Below are 20883 nucleotides of genomic sequence, written 5' to 3' on the forward strand. Positions count from 1 at the left end.
AAATCGAATTCGAATACTTATACTGATTCGAATATTATTCGAATCCGAATACAAATAAGAAAATATTCGATTCGAATAATATTCGAATATATTCGAATATATGTATATAAAATTTTATATAATATATAATATTTTATATTAGTTTTATATTAGTACTAAAAGTCTAAAACTAAAGCCAAACCCTAACAGAGTATAGGACTACAGGCTAGCACTTACCCCTCCAACTCCAAGTCTCGCAATCTCTTCGGGAGAAGAACGGAGAACGCCTCCGAAATCCGAATCCTCCGATGCTGCTGCCTTCAAGCTTCCATTATCTATTTCTCCCACAGCTCTGCAGTCTACACTTCCTTCCAGTCTCCAACATCTCCTCTCCAAGTCTCCATACTCGTACCGGTGCCGCGCCGAAGAAGCTCCAACGCCTGCACTCCAATCTCCATATCTGTGAAGGTTTCGTGCCATAGAAGCTCCAAGCCTCCAGGCTCCAACCCATCTTCTTCTCCGGCGCAGTAAGTATAAATATTAATACGTTATTTTGTTATTTTTTATTTTTATAAATGTTATTTGTTAAACCGAGCAGAATATAACTCTGCGATTTCCTCGTGCACCTGCGAAAATGGCAAAATTGGGAATCTCGGAAATCGTCGTCTTCTCCGTTGGCACCGGCGCCGGGAATGGACTCCGGAGCTGGTTTTCCGGCGACTGGTTACGGTGCCTTGCTCTGCTCTTCTCTGTTTCTGTCGCTCGTGGGGCTTCTCTGGTACTAGTAATCTACGAAGATGGATCAGAAATTGAAATGAATTGGCAGATTTTGTGGCGGCGACGGCGAGTGTGGAAGCTTAGAGGCGTGATATGATTATATGAATTTTATGGCCTTAATCTTCTGTTAGGGTCTTCAGTGTTTAATTATTTTTTACTTATGTTGTATTATTATTACCTTATTATTAATGATATGATATGATTATTGTTAACATTTTACTTATGTTGGAAACATTTAACAGAAATATGAAATCTTCAAATCCAAATGAGTCATCACAAGGAAATGAGCAACCACAAGCACAAGGAAATGAGCAAACACAAGCACAAGGAAATGAGCAAACACAAGTACACGAGGTTAGAGAATATGAGGTGGATGAGGTAATTATCTAAAATTTTCATAGTTTCTCAATTTATGGTCTTAGAATAAGTAATTGAATAGGTGTCATTTGTTTCCTTGTCTAAACTCTAGAATCTAGATAATGTATGTTGGTATCTTTAGTGAATGCTTCTAAACTTTTTCAGGAAATCAATTATGTTGATTTTAATGAAGTTAATGTAAACGACTTGGAGGTTAATGATGATGGCGTACAAAATGAAAATATAGATGTTGGAGATGAAAAAGGTGATGATGAGAAGGAATGTGAAAAGAATGATGATCAAGACCAATTTCAAAGGAAGAAAAGAAAGAGGGTATCAAAAGCCTACGCTGATTTTACTGAAGTTACTACAAAGGATGGAAGTATAAAGCTACAATGTATACATTGTAAAACATTCCTTTCTAAGTCAGCGTCTTCTACAACAACTCATCTTTGGAACCATTTGAATAGGTGTACACAAAAGAAGCTTCATACAAAAAATCAAAAAACCTTGCAATTTCAGAATGCAAAATCCAAGTTTGAGACACCTCTTTTGTCAGATGGTAAATATGATCATATGAAGCAAAGAGAAGCTATTGCTCATTGGATTCTGATTCACGAGCAACCGTTAAATGTTGTGGAAAATTATGGATTTACTTTTATGTTCAAAGCTAATCTTCCACAGTTTGAAAAAATCTCTCGTGCCATGGCAATGAATGATGTCATTACTGTTTATGAAATAGAGAAGAAAAAGTTACAATCAATGTTAAGAACCATCAATAAGATATCATTGACCACTGATATTTGGAAGTCTAAGGTGCAAAAGATTTCATATATGTGTGTCACTGGACACTTTGTTGATTCAAATTGGCAACTTCAAAAGCGTGTACTTAGTTTCATGCCTCTTCCTCCTCCACATACTGGTAATGTTGTTCACTTGTTTGTAAATATATCTCTATATTAATAAATTAATAATAACTATTTCTTGACTTTAAATATATTATTGTCATATTTCAGGTGTTGATATCATTGATGGGGTTATGAAGTCCACAAAAGATTGGGGGATAGAGCATAAAATCTTCACTATTTCCGTGGATAATGCTTCAAACAATGATGTTGCAATTAGAATTGCCAAACAAACTTTCTCCAGGAGCCATAAGCTACCTTTGGGTGGTAAGCTATTTCATGTGAGGTGCACTGCTCATATATTGAATCTTGTTGTTCAGGATGGTATTTCTACAATTAAAACCATTGTTGAAGATGTTAGGAATAGTGTGCGATTTATTAATCAGTCTGAGTCTAGGTTGTTGAAGTTCTCTGAAATTGTGCATCATTTGGGAATTTCGGTGAAAAAGTTAATTCTTGATTGTGTTACTCGTTGGAATTCTACATATGAAATGTTAGTTGTAGCCATTAAACTGAAGGATGCATTTCCAATATTTGCACAAAGAGAACCTTCATATAAATGTTGTCCTAGCTTGGAAGATTGGACTAGAATACAGGATGTTCTTAGCATCTTAGAGGCGTTTTATGAAGCTACTCACGTGATCTCTGGAACTAACTACCCCACTTCTAATGTTTTTCTTGGTGTTGTTTGGAGGGTCAAGCATGTCTTAAATGAAAATGAGTTTCATCATGAAGAGCTGATTAGAAATATGATTGAAAAGATGAAGACCAAATTTGACAAATATTGGGGTGATTGCAATCTTTTGATGTCTATTGGAGCAATACTTGATCCTAGGTACAAAATGAGGTTGGTTAATTTTTCTTTCAACCAAATATATAATGCAAATGATGCACGTATAAATGTGACGAAGGTCAAGGATGCATTATATGACTTGTTCTATGAATATGTTCAAATTGATAACATGAAAATTCGAAAAGGTAGTTCTTATGTGACACATATGGGGAGTTCTTCTGTTACTTCTACAGGCTCTACTTCTAAAGGAAAAGTTGTCCTTTCTGGTTTGCATTTGTATGATAAATATTTGGACAGTGTTGAAGATGAAACTCCAAACAAATCAGAGTTGGACATTTACTTGGAAGAAGGGGTTTATAGGTGTCAAGATGGTGAAGTAACTTCTGAATTTGATGCCTTATCTTGGTGGAAATCTCATGAATTGAAGTTCAGTATTTTGTCTAAATTAGCACGTGATGTTTTAGCTATTCCAGTTAGCACCGTGGCATCAGAAGCCACATTTAGTGCAGGTACCCGAGTTTTAGATCCTTATCGTGCTAAACTATCTTCTGATATGGTGCAAGTTTTGATTTGTGGAGCAGATTGGGTTCGTCAACTTCATGGGATCGATAAGCCTATTATGACATATGTACGTTCTACTTTAGTAAATTTGTTTATATCTTATTGATTGAATGATAATAATATTAACTTTATTTTCATTTTTTGTAGGAGGAAGAAGAACCAATTGATGTCATATTGCAAGCATGATGATTTGATTATAATTGAAGTGTAATTTGTTATTGTAGTACTTAATTTATGGATGTTTTTGAGTTTTTATTTTTTGGATTCAAATTAAGCTTAATGCAGACTTAAATTTTTATGTGAGTATTTAATGTATGAATTTGATGATTGAATTTTTGTTGTTATTTTCATGTGATTCTTGATTAGTATATTAATATTAAATTTAATGCTATTTAAATTTTAATTTTTATTTTTATTATATTTAATCTTAATTTTTTTTGAGAAATTTGTAAAAAATTAAGTTTGGCTTTTCGAATTCGAATATTCGAGTCGAATCGAATATATTCGAATACACTGGTCGAATCGAATACGAATCAAATTTGAGATTCGAATATTAAATGAATACGAATACGAATATTCGAATATATAGTCGAATTCGAATCGAATAGTGAGGTATTTGACTCGATTCGATTCGTTTACACCCCTACCTGAAAGGGGTTAACAAACAACAAATAACAAGCAAACCCGTTAGCACAAAGCTAAGTATAACGCCACTCAACCCTGTAAAGTAAGTACAGTATATACTTTGGAAAACAAGGTTCCACATTCTTTGCTCAAGCAAGTTTAAACACTTAACATACTATGGCGTAACTTCTAGATGCTTGCAACCTAATACTCAAATAGGCATACTTAGTCATAAACAACTCATCACATTCTCATCTTATGAACAAACTAAAACTTCCCAAATAATCAATATTCTCATGCTTTCTCATATAAATCAAGTATGCAACTCATGCCATCGAATACTACTCATGCAGTCTCGTGCAAGATATATCAAATAGCAATCTCGTGCAACTACTCATGCAATCTAGTGCAAGACATATAAATAAGCAATCTCATGCTACTACTCATGCAATCTAGTGCAAGATATATAAATAAGAAATCTCGTGCTACTACTCATGCAATCTAGTGCAAGATATATAAATATACTTTCACGCTCTTTCAAAAAGAATACTTTTCTGTGGAAGTTTCTTGTTGTCATAAATGACTTTCTTTGCTTTTCTTTTCTTTGAGTCTCAATGACTCACTTTCTTTCTCTGAGTCTCTTGACTCGCTTTCTTTCTCTTTACTCGTGGGCGAGGCCGGGCTTCACCATAGTGTGAATTAACCCATTGGGTACGGCGTATAGCCGACCAATCTCTCATCCTGCCCACAGAACTAATCTCGTGGTTCCGATACTCATACTCTGTGGAATCAGGTGTCCAAGCCTGGCGGGAAATTTCCAACCTCGTAACGTGGGAATACGCCACGTTACATGATATCGGATCACAATGTCCATTGCTTTCTCTTTTACTCCGAAAGGACATAGTCCAAACGGGTCCGGCCTCCAAAAATACTATTTTCCTCACAATATATATATATATATATATATATATATATATATATATATATATATATGTATATATCACTCATGCAACTCAAATCATGCAATAATTTTCTTATGCAAATATGCACATACTCCTTAACTCAATCTCAATATGGCAAGGTAAATGCTTTCTACATGAAAATGAGATTTTAGAAAATAATATTTAAGCTCACAATGGCCACTTATGCACTTTTAAAACATGGAATGCTCAATAATGCGAAATACTGTGAAATAGTGCCTCTAGCTTTTATTCACTATGAAACTCAACAATTTCATATATCATGCTTACTACTCGAAACTTAACAATTCTTCTAATTAAACACTTAGCAAGTATTTAAAAAGTTCTTAGAACTCAAAATACTCTCAAGATAGGCATGCTTGATAATTGCAACTTGGCAGTTGTGACACTCCGTAATCCAAATTCGATTAAGGGATTAATTAAGTAACTAATCCTAATTCAATTGGTAATTTAATTCCTTAAATTCCTGAAAATTCAATAGTCGGGGACTAGTAATTGACTAGTCAACCCAAAGTCAAAAGTTGTACCTAAAGCTTTGTGAGTTGTTCCCTTGTTCCCTTACACATTTCATCTTAGTGAGGGTAAATAAGACATTTCCTTGGCAATAGTCTTTCAAGCAAACCTAGGAAGACACATTTCATTTCTTCAAACACTCTCCAAGAGAAAAATCATAAGCTCTCTCTCCTCTCTCTAAAAGCTAGTTAGCTTTCTCTCCAAGCCACACCTAGGGCTACCAAGATCTTTCAAGTTTGCCTTCAAGATTCTACCTTTCATACTTTTGAGCATCTAGGAGGGTAAGATCTAAGCTCCTCTTGTGTTTTTAGTGTTTTATAAGGTATCTTTTTATAAAGGTGAAATCTTTATGTTGTTTTGGTGTGTTCTTGAAGTGGGTGTGGAAATGGAACCTTATTGGGAGCCTTGTGGAGTGTTGTAAGTGAAGGATAAGTTTTCAAGAGGTAACCCATCCTCTACAAAATCTATTTTGCTTTCCTATTTGATGATTCTTGGATTCTACATGTGATTTTGCTATGAAATGTGAGTGTTTATGCATTGTCTTGTGAAAATGCATATCTAGAGCTTGTTATTAGGATTCATGTATGTCATTGCTTGGCTATTCCTTTGATTCAAGTAATTTTGTTGTATTTGGTGAGATTTGGCATGTTTTGGACTTGAATTTGAGCTTGGAGTTGAAAATCCCCGAAGGGATTATTTTGGTACAGGTTGGTGTACCCGCGGGCGGAACGGCGGGCAGTGGCCTACCCGCCGCCCCACCCGCGGGGAACGTGGCTTGTGGGTGTTGGTACCCGCGGGCGGAACCACGGGTGGGGGTCCATCCGTGGGCCCACCCGCGGGAAACATATGTTGGCTTGGCGGGGATTTGTTCCCCGTGATTCTTTTGACTCGGTATTTGGTCTTTTGACTTCCCGATATTCTTTTGTAGAACTATTTGAGTGTCTTCTTGATGTTTCGTATGCCTAGAACTATATGGTAGGAATCCATGTAGGTTTTGGTGTCTTGAATCGTGCTAGGTGTTCAACATTGTGTTTCGTTGAACCATGATGAGTCTGGTGTGTTCTTCGGAACTACGTTTGGTTTACCCGTTTGATAAGCATGCTAGTTCGGTGTTTAAATGCTAGCGTGTGTGTTGTTTGTACCTTCCTATTGTTGATGATGACTTGTGTTATTCATCGTTGTTGTTGGAGTGTGATCCATTCCTTGATTGAGTATGGTTTCATATCTTCGTTGTGATCCGTTGATTGATTCCTGTTGAGGTGTGGTGTGTGTGGCTGTACCTGGATTGCACGATTTCGGTTTATGGGGCCTTAATCACCAAGGTACGACAGTGGTCCTCGTTGTGGCCATGACGCGATTATGGATTTTGTGGCCTTTGTGTAAGGTTCACGTATTTATTTCTGGGATAACATGTGTTATCCAGGGCATCTGTTGCCGTGTGTGATCGGTACCCTCGTGTATGAAATCGGTGGTTCTGTTGGAGTGGGAACGACGGTTCTCGGGGGAATAAGGTTGGACTTGGTGTACAGGGGTCCTGGAGGTAAAGGTTGGATCTAGATATAAGGTTGGGGGTAGCCGTAAGGTTTGAACCGGGCATAAGGAAGGCATATCAATTTGTGATGAGTGATGTCACGAAGGCTTGTGTTGCCGCGGTTTTGTATTTCTCTATTTGTAACATGTGTTGTCACAAAGGCAATGTGTTGCCAATGGTTGTGTCCTTTCTCTTGTATCATGCATGTCGGGTGTTAATCTACTGTGTGATGGTAGATTATGCCTTGAGCCGTTCTTGTGAGTTGTTCTTACTTCTTGTGGTCTTGGGATGTGTTCCCGTATTCTTGTTGTGAGTGCATTGAGTCTTGTGTTGACTTCTGCTCTTGGTTTTGAACTTATATAATATATATATATATATATATATATATATATATATATATATATATATATATATATATATATATATATATATATATATATATATATATATATATATATTATGTTTCGCAAATGATTTTACATACGTATAACCTATCTATGTATGATATTTCACATGTATTGGTGGGTTACCAGCATTATTCGCTGGCCGGGTATCGTCCCATCTTTTATGTGTTTCTTTCAGGTGATGTGTAGACGTGAGTGCGGTCTAGAACTTGATAGTTTAGTTCCCTTTGTTTGTGTTGTTATGGCCTGTGTGCCAAGGATAAACTTAAGTACTTTGGTTATATATGGATTTTAGATTGTGAATTATGCAGATGTTTAGCCTGTGCGTTCACCTCTGGGTGAGCGTGGCATAGCACCCTTTTCATTTCCAATTTATATAATCTTTGTTAGTTTTCCGCTGTGTTTAGAGCCGTCAAAACGGGCCTAGCCCGCCGGGCCGGCCTGCCCCGCCACTACTTAGGTAGGGGGCAGGTTTCGAAAATACAAGACCGTTTAGGAGCGGGCTTTTTTGGCCCGCCCCGCTTAAGCCCGCGGTCCTGGCGGGCCGCGGGCTGCCCGCCATTTTTTATATATATAAAATATTTTCTAGTTATAGATTAGTCAAACCAGTGTGAGACCACTCAGACAACGCAAACCCTAGATCTACTTCCTTGTACTCCCCGACTCCCCTCATCGGCAGTTTCACAAATCACAAATCAACTTCGACTTCCGACTTGGCGACTTCCCCGACTCCCCTCATCGACGACTGACTTCGACTTTCGCCGGAGTCCGGCCCTCCACCCTCCAGCAGTCCGCGTCCAGCACTCCAGCAGTCCGCGTCTTGCACTCCAGCAGTCCGTCTTGTTCCGCCCTCCACGACTCCACTCCTCCTCCGCCACTGGCAGTCGGCCTCCGTAGATCCGCCACGGTAGTCCGCCTCCACCAGACAGCAGTCCGGCCTTCCGCCTCCAATTCTCCAAAAATAGGTAACAATTTAATTTTGTTACTTCTTGTTTGAATGTTTGATGATGCAGCATTGCAGCGCAATGTATTTTTGTTTTTAACAATAGGTAACAAATTATTTCTTTTTTGAATGTTTGATGATGCAGTGCAATATATTTCTTCTTAATTTTAACAATAGTTAACAAATTAACATGTAAATATGTAATCTGCCAGTGTATTTTTTTTTTTTTTTGTTATTTTTGTTTAAGCAGCTCGCACTGCCAGTGTATTTTTTTTTCAGTGTATTTTTTTTTCAGTGTAAATGTAAATATGTAATCTGCTCACTTGCTCAGTGTGTTTATCACACACTCATTCACTCAGTAGTGTATTATTTTATTGCAGTGTAAAATTAAAAAAAAATGGAATCAAATCAAGATAATGCGGGGGTTGATATGGAAGCTACTCAAGCTAGTACTGCATCAAAAAGTAAGTGTAAAACTTCAGATGTTTGGAATTATTTTAAAGATATGGGGCTGGCTGAAAATGGCATACAAAGAGCTCAATGTATAGGGTGCAAAAAGATTTTTAAATCAGGGGGTAAAACACATGGAACATCAACACTGAGACGACATATGAAAAGATGCCAATTGTTGAAAATTCACTTTCACGATGTAGGTCAAATGATTTTGGATGTTGATGGAAAAATTAGGTCTAAAGAATTAGATATAGAGCTAGCCCGTGAGGTGTTTGCTTCTGCGATTGTTGAACATGATTTTCCATTTGCATTTACTGAATATTCTGGTTTTAGGAAGTACCATAAACTTCTCAATCCTGATGCTCCAATTCTTTCTACAAATACTATGGTTTCTGACATTAACAAGTTATATGTGAAGGAGAAATATAAACTTCGACAAGTGATGACTAGTATTCCAAATAGGATTTGCTTGACTTCTGATTTATGGACTTCTTGTACTACTGAAGGATACCTATGTTTGACTGGTCATTTTGTTGATGAGAAATGGAAATTAAATAGTAAAATACTTGCGTTTGAAAAGATGCCTCCTCCACACACTGGTTTTGAATTGGCACAAAAAATATATGAAATCTTGAAGGATTGGGGGATTGAAAAGAAGGCGTTTTCTTTGACTTTGGACAATGCAAGTAATAATGATAGTATGCAAGATAAATTGAAGGATCACTTAACTATGCATGATAGTTTGTTGTGTGAGGGGGAGTTTTTCCATATTCGCTGTTCAGCTCATATTTTGAATTTGATTATCCAAAAAGGTTTAAAAGTTGCCAACCAAAGTATGCATAAAATTAGAGAATCTGTGAAGTATGTCAAAAGTACTGAAAGTAGGATGCAAAAATTTCAAGAGTGTGTGGCTGAAGTTGGTGGCGTTGATACCTCAATTGGCTTACGGTTGGATATGCCAATCCGTTGGAATTCTACGTATTTCATGTTGGATAGTGCCATTCAATACAAAAAAGTTTTTAGTCTTCTTCAATTGAGAGATAAGAATTTTAAGGCTTGTCCTTCAAATGAAGAATGGAATTTAGGTGAAAGATTGTGTGCTTTGTTTGAGCCATTTTATGAGATCATGAACTTGATTTTTGGTTCTTCTTATCCTACATCAAATGTGTATTTTTTGCAAGTTTGGAAAATTGAAAGGTTGCTGAAAGCTGGTTTAAGTGATGAAGACACATTGATGAGTGGAATGTGTAAAAAGATGTTAGAAAAATTTGACAAGTAATGGAGTGAATATAGTGTAGTGCTTGCTTTTGGTGCTATTCTTGATCCACGGTTTAAGTTAAAAGTATTGGAGAATCTCTATGCTAAGGTTGAGACAGATCCTACTAAATGCAAGGAAAAGATTGAGTTGTTGAAAACCAAGCTTTACAAGCTTTATGATCAATATGTGAGTGTTATTGGATCAAGTTAATCACAATCACGTTCTTCAAATGTCACGCATTCAAAAGTGGAAAGTCAAAAAGTAGTGACAACGTTGGGAAAAAGATGGTTTGATGTAAGTATTCTAACACTTTATTCTAATATTTTTATTATATTATCTTAGTTGCTACTTGCTTGTTAGCTTGTATAGTTATTGTGGTTGAACTAATGCAGGATATTCTAGATGTCACTAATGAAGTTGTTATGCCTGTTGAAATTTCTGAATTGGATCGTTACTTGGACCAGCCATGTTATGAGATGAAATTTTATCAAGATTTGGACGTGTTAAGTCATTGGCGGGGTCTTGTTCAAGGATATCCCATCCTTTCACGCATGGCGCGTGATCTTTTGGCAATTCCTATAACTACTGTTGCATCGGAGTCCGCATTTTCTATTGGTGCACGTGTTCTCACAAAGTATAGAAGTTCTTTGTTGCCAGAAAAGTGCAAACTCTTATTTGCACTCGTAATTGGTTGCATGGTTTCGAACCAGGTAAGTAAATTTATAAAGTCTTATGTTATATTGAATTGTTTTTTTTTTTTTATATAAAAATTAGTAATTTAACTTTAAACCTTTTTTTATGTATTTTATATATAGATTGTGATGATGTTGATAAAGTTGAGCAAGGAGATGGAGATGAAGGAGATGAAGGAGATGAAGGAGATGATATGAATGAGAATGAATTGATTGAATGATGAGATGTCTAATGGTTGATGAATTTATGAACTTGTGATTTGTGAACTTTATAATTTTAGATTATGCACTTTAAAATTATTGTTATGTGTAATGTTTTTGGACATTGAACTTTGAAGTTGTGACTAGTTTGATGTTTGATGAATTATGAACAAATATTTAATGTTTGATTATTATGTTTTATGTGAGTTATGACTTATGTATTAATTGATTTTAATTAGTTTGATGAACATGTTTTTTGTGAGTTATGACTTATTTTAATTAGTTTGATGAATTTTGGACATTTTTTTGATGAACATTTTAATTGGGCGGGGGCCCGCCTAGCCCGCGGGTTATTGAGGGGGCGGTCCGGGCCTGCCAAATCCAAGCCCGTTTAGGAGCGAGCCTTTTTAGCCCACCCCGCTTAGGCCCGTGGCCCGCCGGGTTTTGGCCCGGCCCGGCCCGCCAGCCCGTATTGATAGCACTAGCTGTGTTTGATGTTTTGGTTAGTTATCTGCATGTTTAAGGCTTAATTCAGTATGGAAATTAGGGGGTGTTACAGTTCATATCAGAGCCTAGGTTTGAGCCTAGGATGGTAGAGTCTTGACTTCTAAGTGGCTAAGTGTGGTTTGAGACCCTAAGCGACCGTAAGAATTTAAGTGTTTAGGACTTAGGACTTTAAGACGCGCGGTGAGGTTGTGAGTTCTTGTGTCGTTTTCTGTTCTGTTTTCTGTGCTTTGTTTTCCTTTTAGCTTTGGTTCTCTTTAGTTAATGCACCAGTTAAGGGTGCGGGTCCTAAGTTTCCTCCCGTTATCGTCCTGTTGCTGTAGTAGTCGAGGATGGCACCATCGAGACGTCGTGCAAGGTCTTCAGAAGCAGCCACCAATGAACAGCTAGCTCAAAGCCTTCATCAACTGACGTAGATCACCCAGACGCTGAGCAACGCCCTCCTCAACACCAACCACACTCTTCAGAATGGGAATCGTGATATAGTACGCCAAGTCGCAAGCCTCCATCCCCCGATCTTCGCCGGTGAAGAAGATCCTGCTATGCTGGACGAGTGGATCCGGATGTTTGATAAGATCTTCGAAGCTGTGGTTTGCCCGGAGGATCGCCAAGTGGAGTTGGCTACGTTCTATCTTCGGCAAGGAGCGGACTCGTGGTGGATGCTTGAAAGGCCAGCTTGTAGACAAGACCCGGAGTTCAGTTGGGAAAACCTGAAGGTTAAGTTACGTGAGCGGTTCTATCCTACTCATGTCAAGGAGGCCTACCTTTGTGCAACCGACCCCTACCGAGTTCAGCAAGTTCAGAAAGGAATCTGGGAGAACCGTAAGAGGAAGCTTGACGAAAGTGTTTCACCGGTGGTTAGTAGTTTGATGGCTACCAGTGCCGAATCAACAAGAAGTTTTCAAAGAGATGGCTCTAAGTGGAAGTAGCATCCAGGACCTGTGTACGATGTCGGGACCTCGGCAAGGCAAGATCCGCAGTCGTGAGGCAGATGCAAGTGGGAACCGTTGAAGTAAGGTCTTGTACCCTTTTGTTGCACCTTCGTTCGTCTTTGTGCCCTTTCCCTGCGTGTTAGTTTCGGGCGTTATCTTGTTCGAGAGTCACCCTTGACCCTCTGTAATCTTTTCTTGTCCCTAGACAAATCCAATCACCCTTTTTGCCAAGTGATCTTTTCCTTCCAAACCTTGTTCTTGTTTCTTTCAAAATCATCTTGTGCAAGTTGGCTGTGTCATCAGCTTATGAAGGAATCTGGCAAGGTCTAAGAGTTAAGCCGCGTCCGAGTAGAGGTAGAGAGCCTTCAGTTCGACCGAAGCGTAGTGGTCAGCGTCAAGCCGAAGTTCCGCAGGAAGTCAAGAACCCTTTTACCTCGTGAAACCGATCTTCTTCTCTTACCCTCATCAAATCCCTTGCCCCTTCTCGAGAAATCCTTCCTGTCTTTTCAAATCCCATTCTTGTTCCCTTCTCGATTTGACTCTGTTCAAGGTTACGACCTCACCTTTCCTAAGTTGCGACTTTGAAAATCTTGATTCCCTTCATAATCAACGCTATCCTTGAGTTTTAAATCGGATACCCTCCGTGAGGAAAATTCTTTCAACTCCCTAAAACCTCGTTTTGATTCCTTACTCCCTAAGTTGTAACTTCGTTTACAATTCTCTTCTTCTTAATCAACATGGTCATCGAATTTTTGAACCTAAACTCTCACTTTGATTTTCCCCTTTGAATCGAACCTTGTTCTTGTATTCCCCGCTTCTAACGATTCTGTGCAAGGTGGTAACCTTATTTCCTAAGTTGCAACTTTGATGACTTTGATCCTACTCCTAAGTAACGTGGTCCTTGAGTTTCTGAACCCAAACCTTTCGCTCTAATCCTTTCCGTTGAACCGAATCCCTTCTTGTGAGCCTTCTTTCCCCTGAGTTACCTTTCTCCTTTGTTACCGTTCCTGTTTTAGACCTTTCATCCGAACCGAAGCCTTGAAGTTTTCAAGCGTTGCCTTGCTGGGAGTTGTGGTTGTGTGCTAATGCAAGTGTTAAGTCGGTAGCCTGCATCGAGTTCACCCTAGAGCCGGAGAGAAGGACATCCAACTCGTGTTTTGGATCTAGCAGTTGACGCCTTTGTCGGAAGTGACGGACCAAGTTCACGCAGATGCCGAGCTCAAGTTAAGTAGTGGGGGTACCTTGTTTCCTTTGGTTGAAGAAGTCAGCAGAGATCAGTTGAAGATGCAACCCTGGTTCTGTGATCCCGAGTGATCTAGTTTAGGGTTCTTGTGGTGTCAGTTTCTGTTTGTGGCTTGTTCCTTAGCTGAGCCGTCTCGTTTTGAGTAGATCGTCGGCTAGTTTTGAGCAAGAGTTAGGCTCGGTGTGAATTTAGCTTTCCTTTCTGGTAAATCTTGTATCTATCACCTTATCTTTCTTTCTTGTCTTACCTTTGTGAACCCTCAACCTATCTCTAAGTCTTGTCTCTCATTTTGTTAACTGACGGTTTTGGTGTTGAACTTCGTTGTGACCAAGCCTATCAATCTTACTACCTTACTTTAAACCCTTGTTTTCTCTAACTTTGGTTAGTGGCGAACACCTTTGTTGCTTAAAACCTCGCTTGCAACCCATCTCTTAAGCTGTGTCATCCATTTCGCAAGCCAGCCGTTTCCGTTGTGGAACCTTGTTGCGTCCCTTGCTTGTTTTGTTAGTTGGTTCGTTGGTAGTTGTTTGCTCAGTTGTGCGTTTAGTCGTTCTCTCTTGTTTGTTGTGGTTGTTAGCTTGTAGTTTGAGTAGTTTTTTTAGTTTCTTCGCTTTTATGAAGACGTCGTCCGTCGCAGTTAACCAGAAGTTGGACCAGCTTGAGGCCAGCTCAAGTCGAAGAGGAGGAGACGAAGAAGAGCCCGAGGAGAGCACCGACGAGTCGAAGAGCGAGTCGTTCTAGCTTAGTGTTGTGGTAACCTCGTTAACCCTTTTTCTTTAGCTTGTGTTATCTTTTAGTTGTGCTACCATTGTTAGTTGTTGTGGGTTGCTTCGTGTGTTTGTTTTGCTTGCTTGGTTGGTCTGTTGGTTTAGTGGTTTGCGTTAGAAGTTAGAGGTTTAGACCTTGGTGGTTGGGTAGAAGTTGTTGGTTGTGTTTGGTTTAAAGTTCGATATGCTCATTATCTCCGTTGATTAATTCCCTCCAACTCTTGAATGTCATAACTTATTGCTTAAGATTGGTACCTTTTCGAATCCTTTGAGTTTTGACCAAATAAGGATGTTCTTGACACTCTTGTCACATTGTTGTTCCATTTAATCGTTTGATCTAATTCGTCGTACCCAAGCTTCGGGGACGAAGCTTCTTTGAAGGGGGAGAGGATGTGACACCCCGTAATCCAAATTCGATTAAGGTTTTAATTAAGTAATTAATCGTAATTCAATTGGTTATTTAATTCGTTAAATTCCTGAAAATTCAATAGTCGGGGACTAGTAATTGACTAGTCAACCCAAAGTCAAAAGTTGTACCTAAAGCTTTGTGAATTGTTCCCTTGTTCCCTTACACATTTCATCTTAGTAAGGGTAAATAAGACATTTCCTTGGCAATAGTCTTTCAAGCTAACCTAGGAAGATACATTTCATTTCTTCAAACACTCTCCAAAGAGAAAAATCATAAGCTCTCTCTCTTCTCTCCAAAAGCTAGTTAACTTTCTCTCCAAGCCACACCTAGGGCTACCAAGATCTTTCAAGTTTGCCTTCAAGATTATACCTTTCATACTTTGAGAATCTAGGAGGGTAAGATCTAAGCTCCTATTGTGTTTTTAGTGTTTTCTAAGGTATCTTTTTATAAAGGTGAAATATTTATGTTGTTTTGGTGTGTTCTTGAAGTGGGTGTGGAAATGGAACCTTGTTAGGAGCCTTGTGGAGTGTTGTAAGTGAAGGATAAGTCTTCAAGAGGTAACCCATCCTCTACAAAATCTATTTTTCTTTCCTATTTGATGATTCTTGGATTCCACGTGTGATTTTGCTATGAAATGTTAGTGTTTATGCATTGTCTTGTGAAAATGCATATCTAGAGCTTGTTATTAGGATTCATGTATGCCATTGCTTGGCTATTCTTTTGATTAAAGTAATTTTGTTGTATTTGGTGAGATTTGGCATGTTTTGGACTTGAATTTGAGCTTGGAGTTGAAAATCCCCGAAGGGATTATTTTGGTACAAGTTGGTGTACCCGCGGGTGGAACGGCGAGCAGTGGCCTACCCGCCGCCCCACCCGTGGGGAACGTGTCTTGTGGGTGTTGGTACCCGCGGGCCGAACCACGGGTGGGGGATCACCCGTGGGCCCACCCGCGGGGAACATATGTTGGCTTAGCGGGGATCTGTTCCCCGTGATTCTTTTTACTCGGTATTTGGTCCTTTGATATCTCGATGTCTTCTGTAGAACTATTTGAGTGTCTTCTTGATGTTTCGTATGTCTAGAACTATATGGTAGGAATTCATGTAGGTTTTGTGTCTTGGATCGTGCTAAGTGTTCAACATTGTGTTTCGTTGAACCATGATGTGTCTGGTGTGTTCTTCGGAACTACGTTTGGTTTACCCATTTGATAAGCATGCTTGTTCGGTGTTTAAATGCTAGCGTGTGTGTTGTTTGTACCTTCCTATTGTTAATGATGACTTGTGTTATTCATCGTTGTTGTTGGACTGTGATCCATTCCTTGATTGAGTATGGTTTCATATCTTCGTTGTGATCCGTTGATTGATTCCTATTGAGGTGTGGTGTGTGTGGCTGTACCTAGATTGCACGATTTCGGTTTATGGGGCCTTAATCACCAAGGTACAGCAGTGGTCCTCGTGGTGGCCATGACGCGATATGGAGTTTGTAGCCTTTGTGTAAGGTTCACGTATTTATTTCTGGGATAACATGTGTTATCCAGGGCATGTGTTGCCGTGTGTGATCGGTACCCTCGTGTACTATGAAATCGGTGGTTCTGTTAGAGGGACTGTTGGAGGGAGAACGACGGTTCCCTGGGGAATAAGGTTGGACTTGATGTACATGGGTCCTGGAGGTAAAGGTTGGAACTAGATATAAGGTTGAGGGTAGCCATAAGGTTGGAACCAGGCATAAGGAAGACATATCAATTCGTGATGAGTGATGTCACAAAGGCTTGTGTAGCCGTGGTTGTGTATTTCTCTATTTGTGACATGTGTTGTCACAAAGCCAATGTGTTGCCAATGGTTGTGTCCTTTCTCTTGTATCATGCATGTCGGGTGTTAATCTACTGTGTGATGGTAAATTATGCCTTAAGCCGTTCTTGTGAGTTGTTCTTACTTCTTGTGGTCTTGGGATGTGTTCCCGTATTCTTGTTGTGAGTGCATTGAGTCTTGTGTTGACTTCTGCTCTTGGTTTTGAACTTATATAATATATATATATATATATATATATATATATATATATATATATATATATATATATATATATATATATATATATATATATATATATATATATATATATATATATATATATATATATATATATATATATATATATATATATATATATATTATGTTTCGCAAATGATTTTACATACGTATAACCTATCTATGTATGATATTTCATATGTATTGGTGGGTTACCAGCATTATTCGTTGACCGGGCGTCGTCCCATCTTTTATGTGTTTCTTTCAGGTGATGTGTAGACGTGAGCGCGGTCTAGAACCTGCTAGTGTAGTTCCCTTTGTTTATGTTGTTATGGCCTGTGTGCCAAGGATAGACTATAGTACTTTGGTTATGTATAGATTTTAGATTGTGAATTATGCAGATGTTTAGCCTGTGCGTTCACCTCTGGGTGAGCGTGGCATAGCACCCTTTTCATTTCCAGTTTATATAATCTTTGTTAGTCTTCCGCTGTGTTTGATGTTTTGGTTAGTTATCTGCATGTTTAAGGCTTAATTCAGTATGGAAATTAGGGGTGTTACAGCAGTAAACTTCTTCAATTCACAGTAAACAATTTAGGCATGCTTTGATGGCTAATCTCAACAAATTAAGCTCATGCTTCTCTATTTAACAATCAAACAATGACATGCTTAGCATATAAAATACTCAAGTCTCATAAACTTAAACATATTCACTGTGAATTACTCAAACCAAACTCTGCAACAATTAGGCTTACAAATCTTAGCATAAAATGCTCAATTCTTCTCTAAACTCAACAAAATCAAAGCCAAAACGTGCGTCAAGATAGACCCGAGGTAATGAGCCACAAGGGACCTCGACACCCCATCCGAAATGACACGTAGCTGAGCCGCAAGGGCTCGGCCACTACATAAAGAACAACCAGCGGAGCTTGGGCGGGGCTAGGCTAAACCCGCCGCCTCCAACCACCCTAGACATGGATCTAGGCGACGGCCATCTCCTAGGGCCACCCCCTAGGGCCGGTCTTCTACGGAGCTAGCCAACGGTCTCCTTGTTGAGCCGTTGGCTAGGGCCGTTGATCACAGTGTGCACCAGATGATTTCCTTTCATCTGCAACAACAACTCAGGCAATTCTAACCCATCTAAAACATCAACAACACATCATATACCAATAATAGATCATGTAATAGCTCAAACACTTCAAATATATAGCATTTCTACTGAAAACATAAACTTCACAGAGTCTAGAAATAGCTTTGGGAGTCCATGGGTTATACCTTTGAAGCTTTCTTCTTCTTGCTTGGATTCCACCCTCTTCCTTAGCTAGCTACAACCTCCTTCACCTCCTAAACATCTCAAACAAACCAAACAACTACTTACTATCAAGATTTCAGAGACTAAGCTAGGAGGAACATAGATTAGAAGGAAGCAAGATGAGTGGATGAAAATGAAAGCTGAAATCTTACTGTGTTTTCCCTCTTGTGTTTGCAGAGCTCCAAGATGTGAGAAGCAGGGAATGGAATCAGGAGAAAATGAGGAGATGCTATTGCTTTTATATGGGTTCAAAACCCTAGGAGGATTCCATATGATTGGTTGATGGCAAAAGTGTAATTTCTTTGGCTAAAAGATGAATCAGGAAAAGCTTTGGATGGCTAGTGGTCCACCATGCTTTATGGACCAAGACTAGAATTGCTATTTTAAATAGTTTGGGGTAGAAAATGGAATTTTCCCAAAATGTTTTCTAGTTGATCACTTAGTTTAAGCTTCTCAGAATTCTCCCGGTTTCACTCAGATAGATTTCTCAGTTCAAAACGTGGCACGCAAAGTACCCGAAAAATCAGGATATTGGAATTTAAATCCATTCTTGGTGTCGAATTAAATTTAATTGGCTCAAAATAATTTATTCAACACCGCTTTCTTTGTAAAAATTTTTATGGAGTGAAAATTGGCTATTTGGATTTTCTTAAAAACTAATTTATAAAATAAAATTTTGGGTTGTTACAATAATGACCCATAATCTTAAGGTCATGACTTTTTTTGAAAGGAAGGTCACGACTTTAATAAGGTGCATATCTAAAATTGACAAAAATCTCTACCCAATATTGCAATTTCATGCCATACAGATTGCCCAATACACGGGCAATGTAATCTCGGACCTTCGCCCAAACTTCATCTCATTGAATTAATTTGGTCTTCTTTAAAATTTACCTTGTTAAATTAAAGGTGATGAGATTCAAACATGAGACTTTTAATTTAATATATCAGGTTTCTAACCACTCCATTCATATGGCATTTTGGTTAATATGCCATTCTTCTTGATATATTTCTTTCTTTCCAAAGATGCTTGATTTCCAAGGTAATTTCATGCAAACTTCAATTCACATCATTATCTTCTTCGAATAGGCGAGTATATGAGATTTTGAGTATACATATCATATGCATACATCTTCCTCTTCTGTTTTTCTCAAAGAATGGTCGCGGATTATTAAGCTTTCCACCACTATTCTACAACGGTTGCGAAATGTCTTTTACAACAGTAGCGGATGTACTGTTCTGTACTAGTGTTTAGCATCTAAGCATTTCACTTGTATTGTTGGTAGCCATGACTTCTTTTAGCAAGTTTGTTAGCATCCATATGTTTCTGCTTAAGATATTATATGCTAGCCGAGATTTTGCTACAAACCTTGCTACTTTTAGCAAGTTTGTTAGCAACCAAGCAACTTTTTTTTCTAAGCAAGTGTATTACTTGTAGCAAATTTTGTAGCATCTTCTTTATACTAAGGCAACCAAAAAATTGTTGTCAAGAAGATTCAACTTTGCACCTTGATTTCACATACCTTGCTAGCACTTTTTCTACACACTTTAATTTGTTGAAGATGAGACTCAAACTACCAATTGTTGTCAAGAAGACTCAAACTACACACTTTGCACCTTGCTAGCATGCTTGTTAGTACTCATGCTAACATTTTTAGTACTAGATAGAATAATTTAACTTCCATGGAATTCGAAGTTGAGACTTCTTTTGACCATCCATGCTAACAAGTATGCTACTTGTGAAAATTTTTCTCCAAGAAATTCAAACCATGAAACACATCCAAAGTTCCCTTCTTGCTATTTCTTTTACTACTAAGTTGACTTGACTTTGACTAGAGACAACCTTTGCTATACATTTTGCTACTCCAATAATTGTTGACTCTTGGGTTTGAACTTGGCACTTCAAGTTGTGTTGACTTTGATCTTCTACATGCCGTGCTCATGAACATAATCCACGCCTTTTTTTTTCTTCAAGAAAGATAGCTATTTATTTTTCTCTCCTTTTCCTTAACATGAATAACGTTTTGTTACTTCCCCTTGTTCAAAAATTCTTGTGAATGTTTGCTTCAAAAAAAAATAAAAAATACTAGACTCTAAAAACAAAATTTGGAAAACTAATTAAGTTTTTCAAATTACATTTTTGACTTGTCAAAATCTTACAATTATTCCTAACAAAGTAGTATTTAAAAATAAACATTGAAAAACTAGTGTGTGTGTATATATATATATATATATATATATATATATATATATATATATATATATATATATATATATATATATATATATATATATATATATATATATATATATATATATATATATATATATATATATATATATATAGACACACACACAGAGTTTATTTAGGAAACACATCATTCTCTTATATATGTTTCAGACTAATTTAATTTGCTTTTAAACTTCTTATTCATGACATTATGAGCCAAACATGCATCATTTTGAAATATGTTCTACAAAATTACAATAATTAAGGTATATAGTTTCATTAAGCATTGGAAAGTGGAAGGTCTGGCCTTGTAACCAGGACTGGAATCTTCACATTGTGTATAGAGTCACTCCATATTATAAACCTAGACAAACGTCATGTTTTTTCATCAGGAAAATTTCCTGATAAAGTAACCTTAAAAGATTTTTTCTCATTCTTATTTTCGAAGGTCAAACAAGTAGGAGAAACCTCAATGGATATATAGACCCTTTGCTGAA

At 37.9% G+C, this 20883-nt stretch overlaps 1 protein-coding gene across 1 annotated transcript; it reads left to right on the top strand.

Annotated features, from left to right (window-relative positions):
• The first annotated feature begins 613 nt into the window (after positions 1–613).
• Positions 614–3558, top strand: LOC109185579 (zinc finger BED domain-containing protein RICESLEEPER 2-like). The gene is made up of 6 exons (XM_019335519.1): positions 614–757; positions 888–895; positions 999–1134; positions 1279–2035; positions 2130–3439; positions 3520–3558. Exons 1-6 carry the CDS (start codon positions 614–616, stop codon positions 3556–3558), a joined length of 2394 nt encoding a protein of 797 aa, XP_019191064.1.
• Positions 3559–20883: the final 17325 nt, after the last annotated feature.

This window comes from Ipomoea nil, unplaced genomic scaffold (genome assembly GCF_001879475.1).
Source record: "Ipomoea nil cultivar Tokyo-kokei standard unplaced genomic scaffold, Asagao_1.1 scaffold1334, whole genome shotgun sequence".
Classification (NCBI taxonomy): domain Eukaryota; kingdom Viridiplantae; phylum Streptophyta; class Magnoliopsida; order Solanales; family Convolvulaceae; genus Ipomoea; species Ipomoea nil.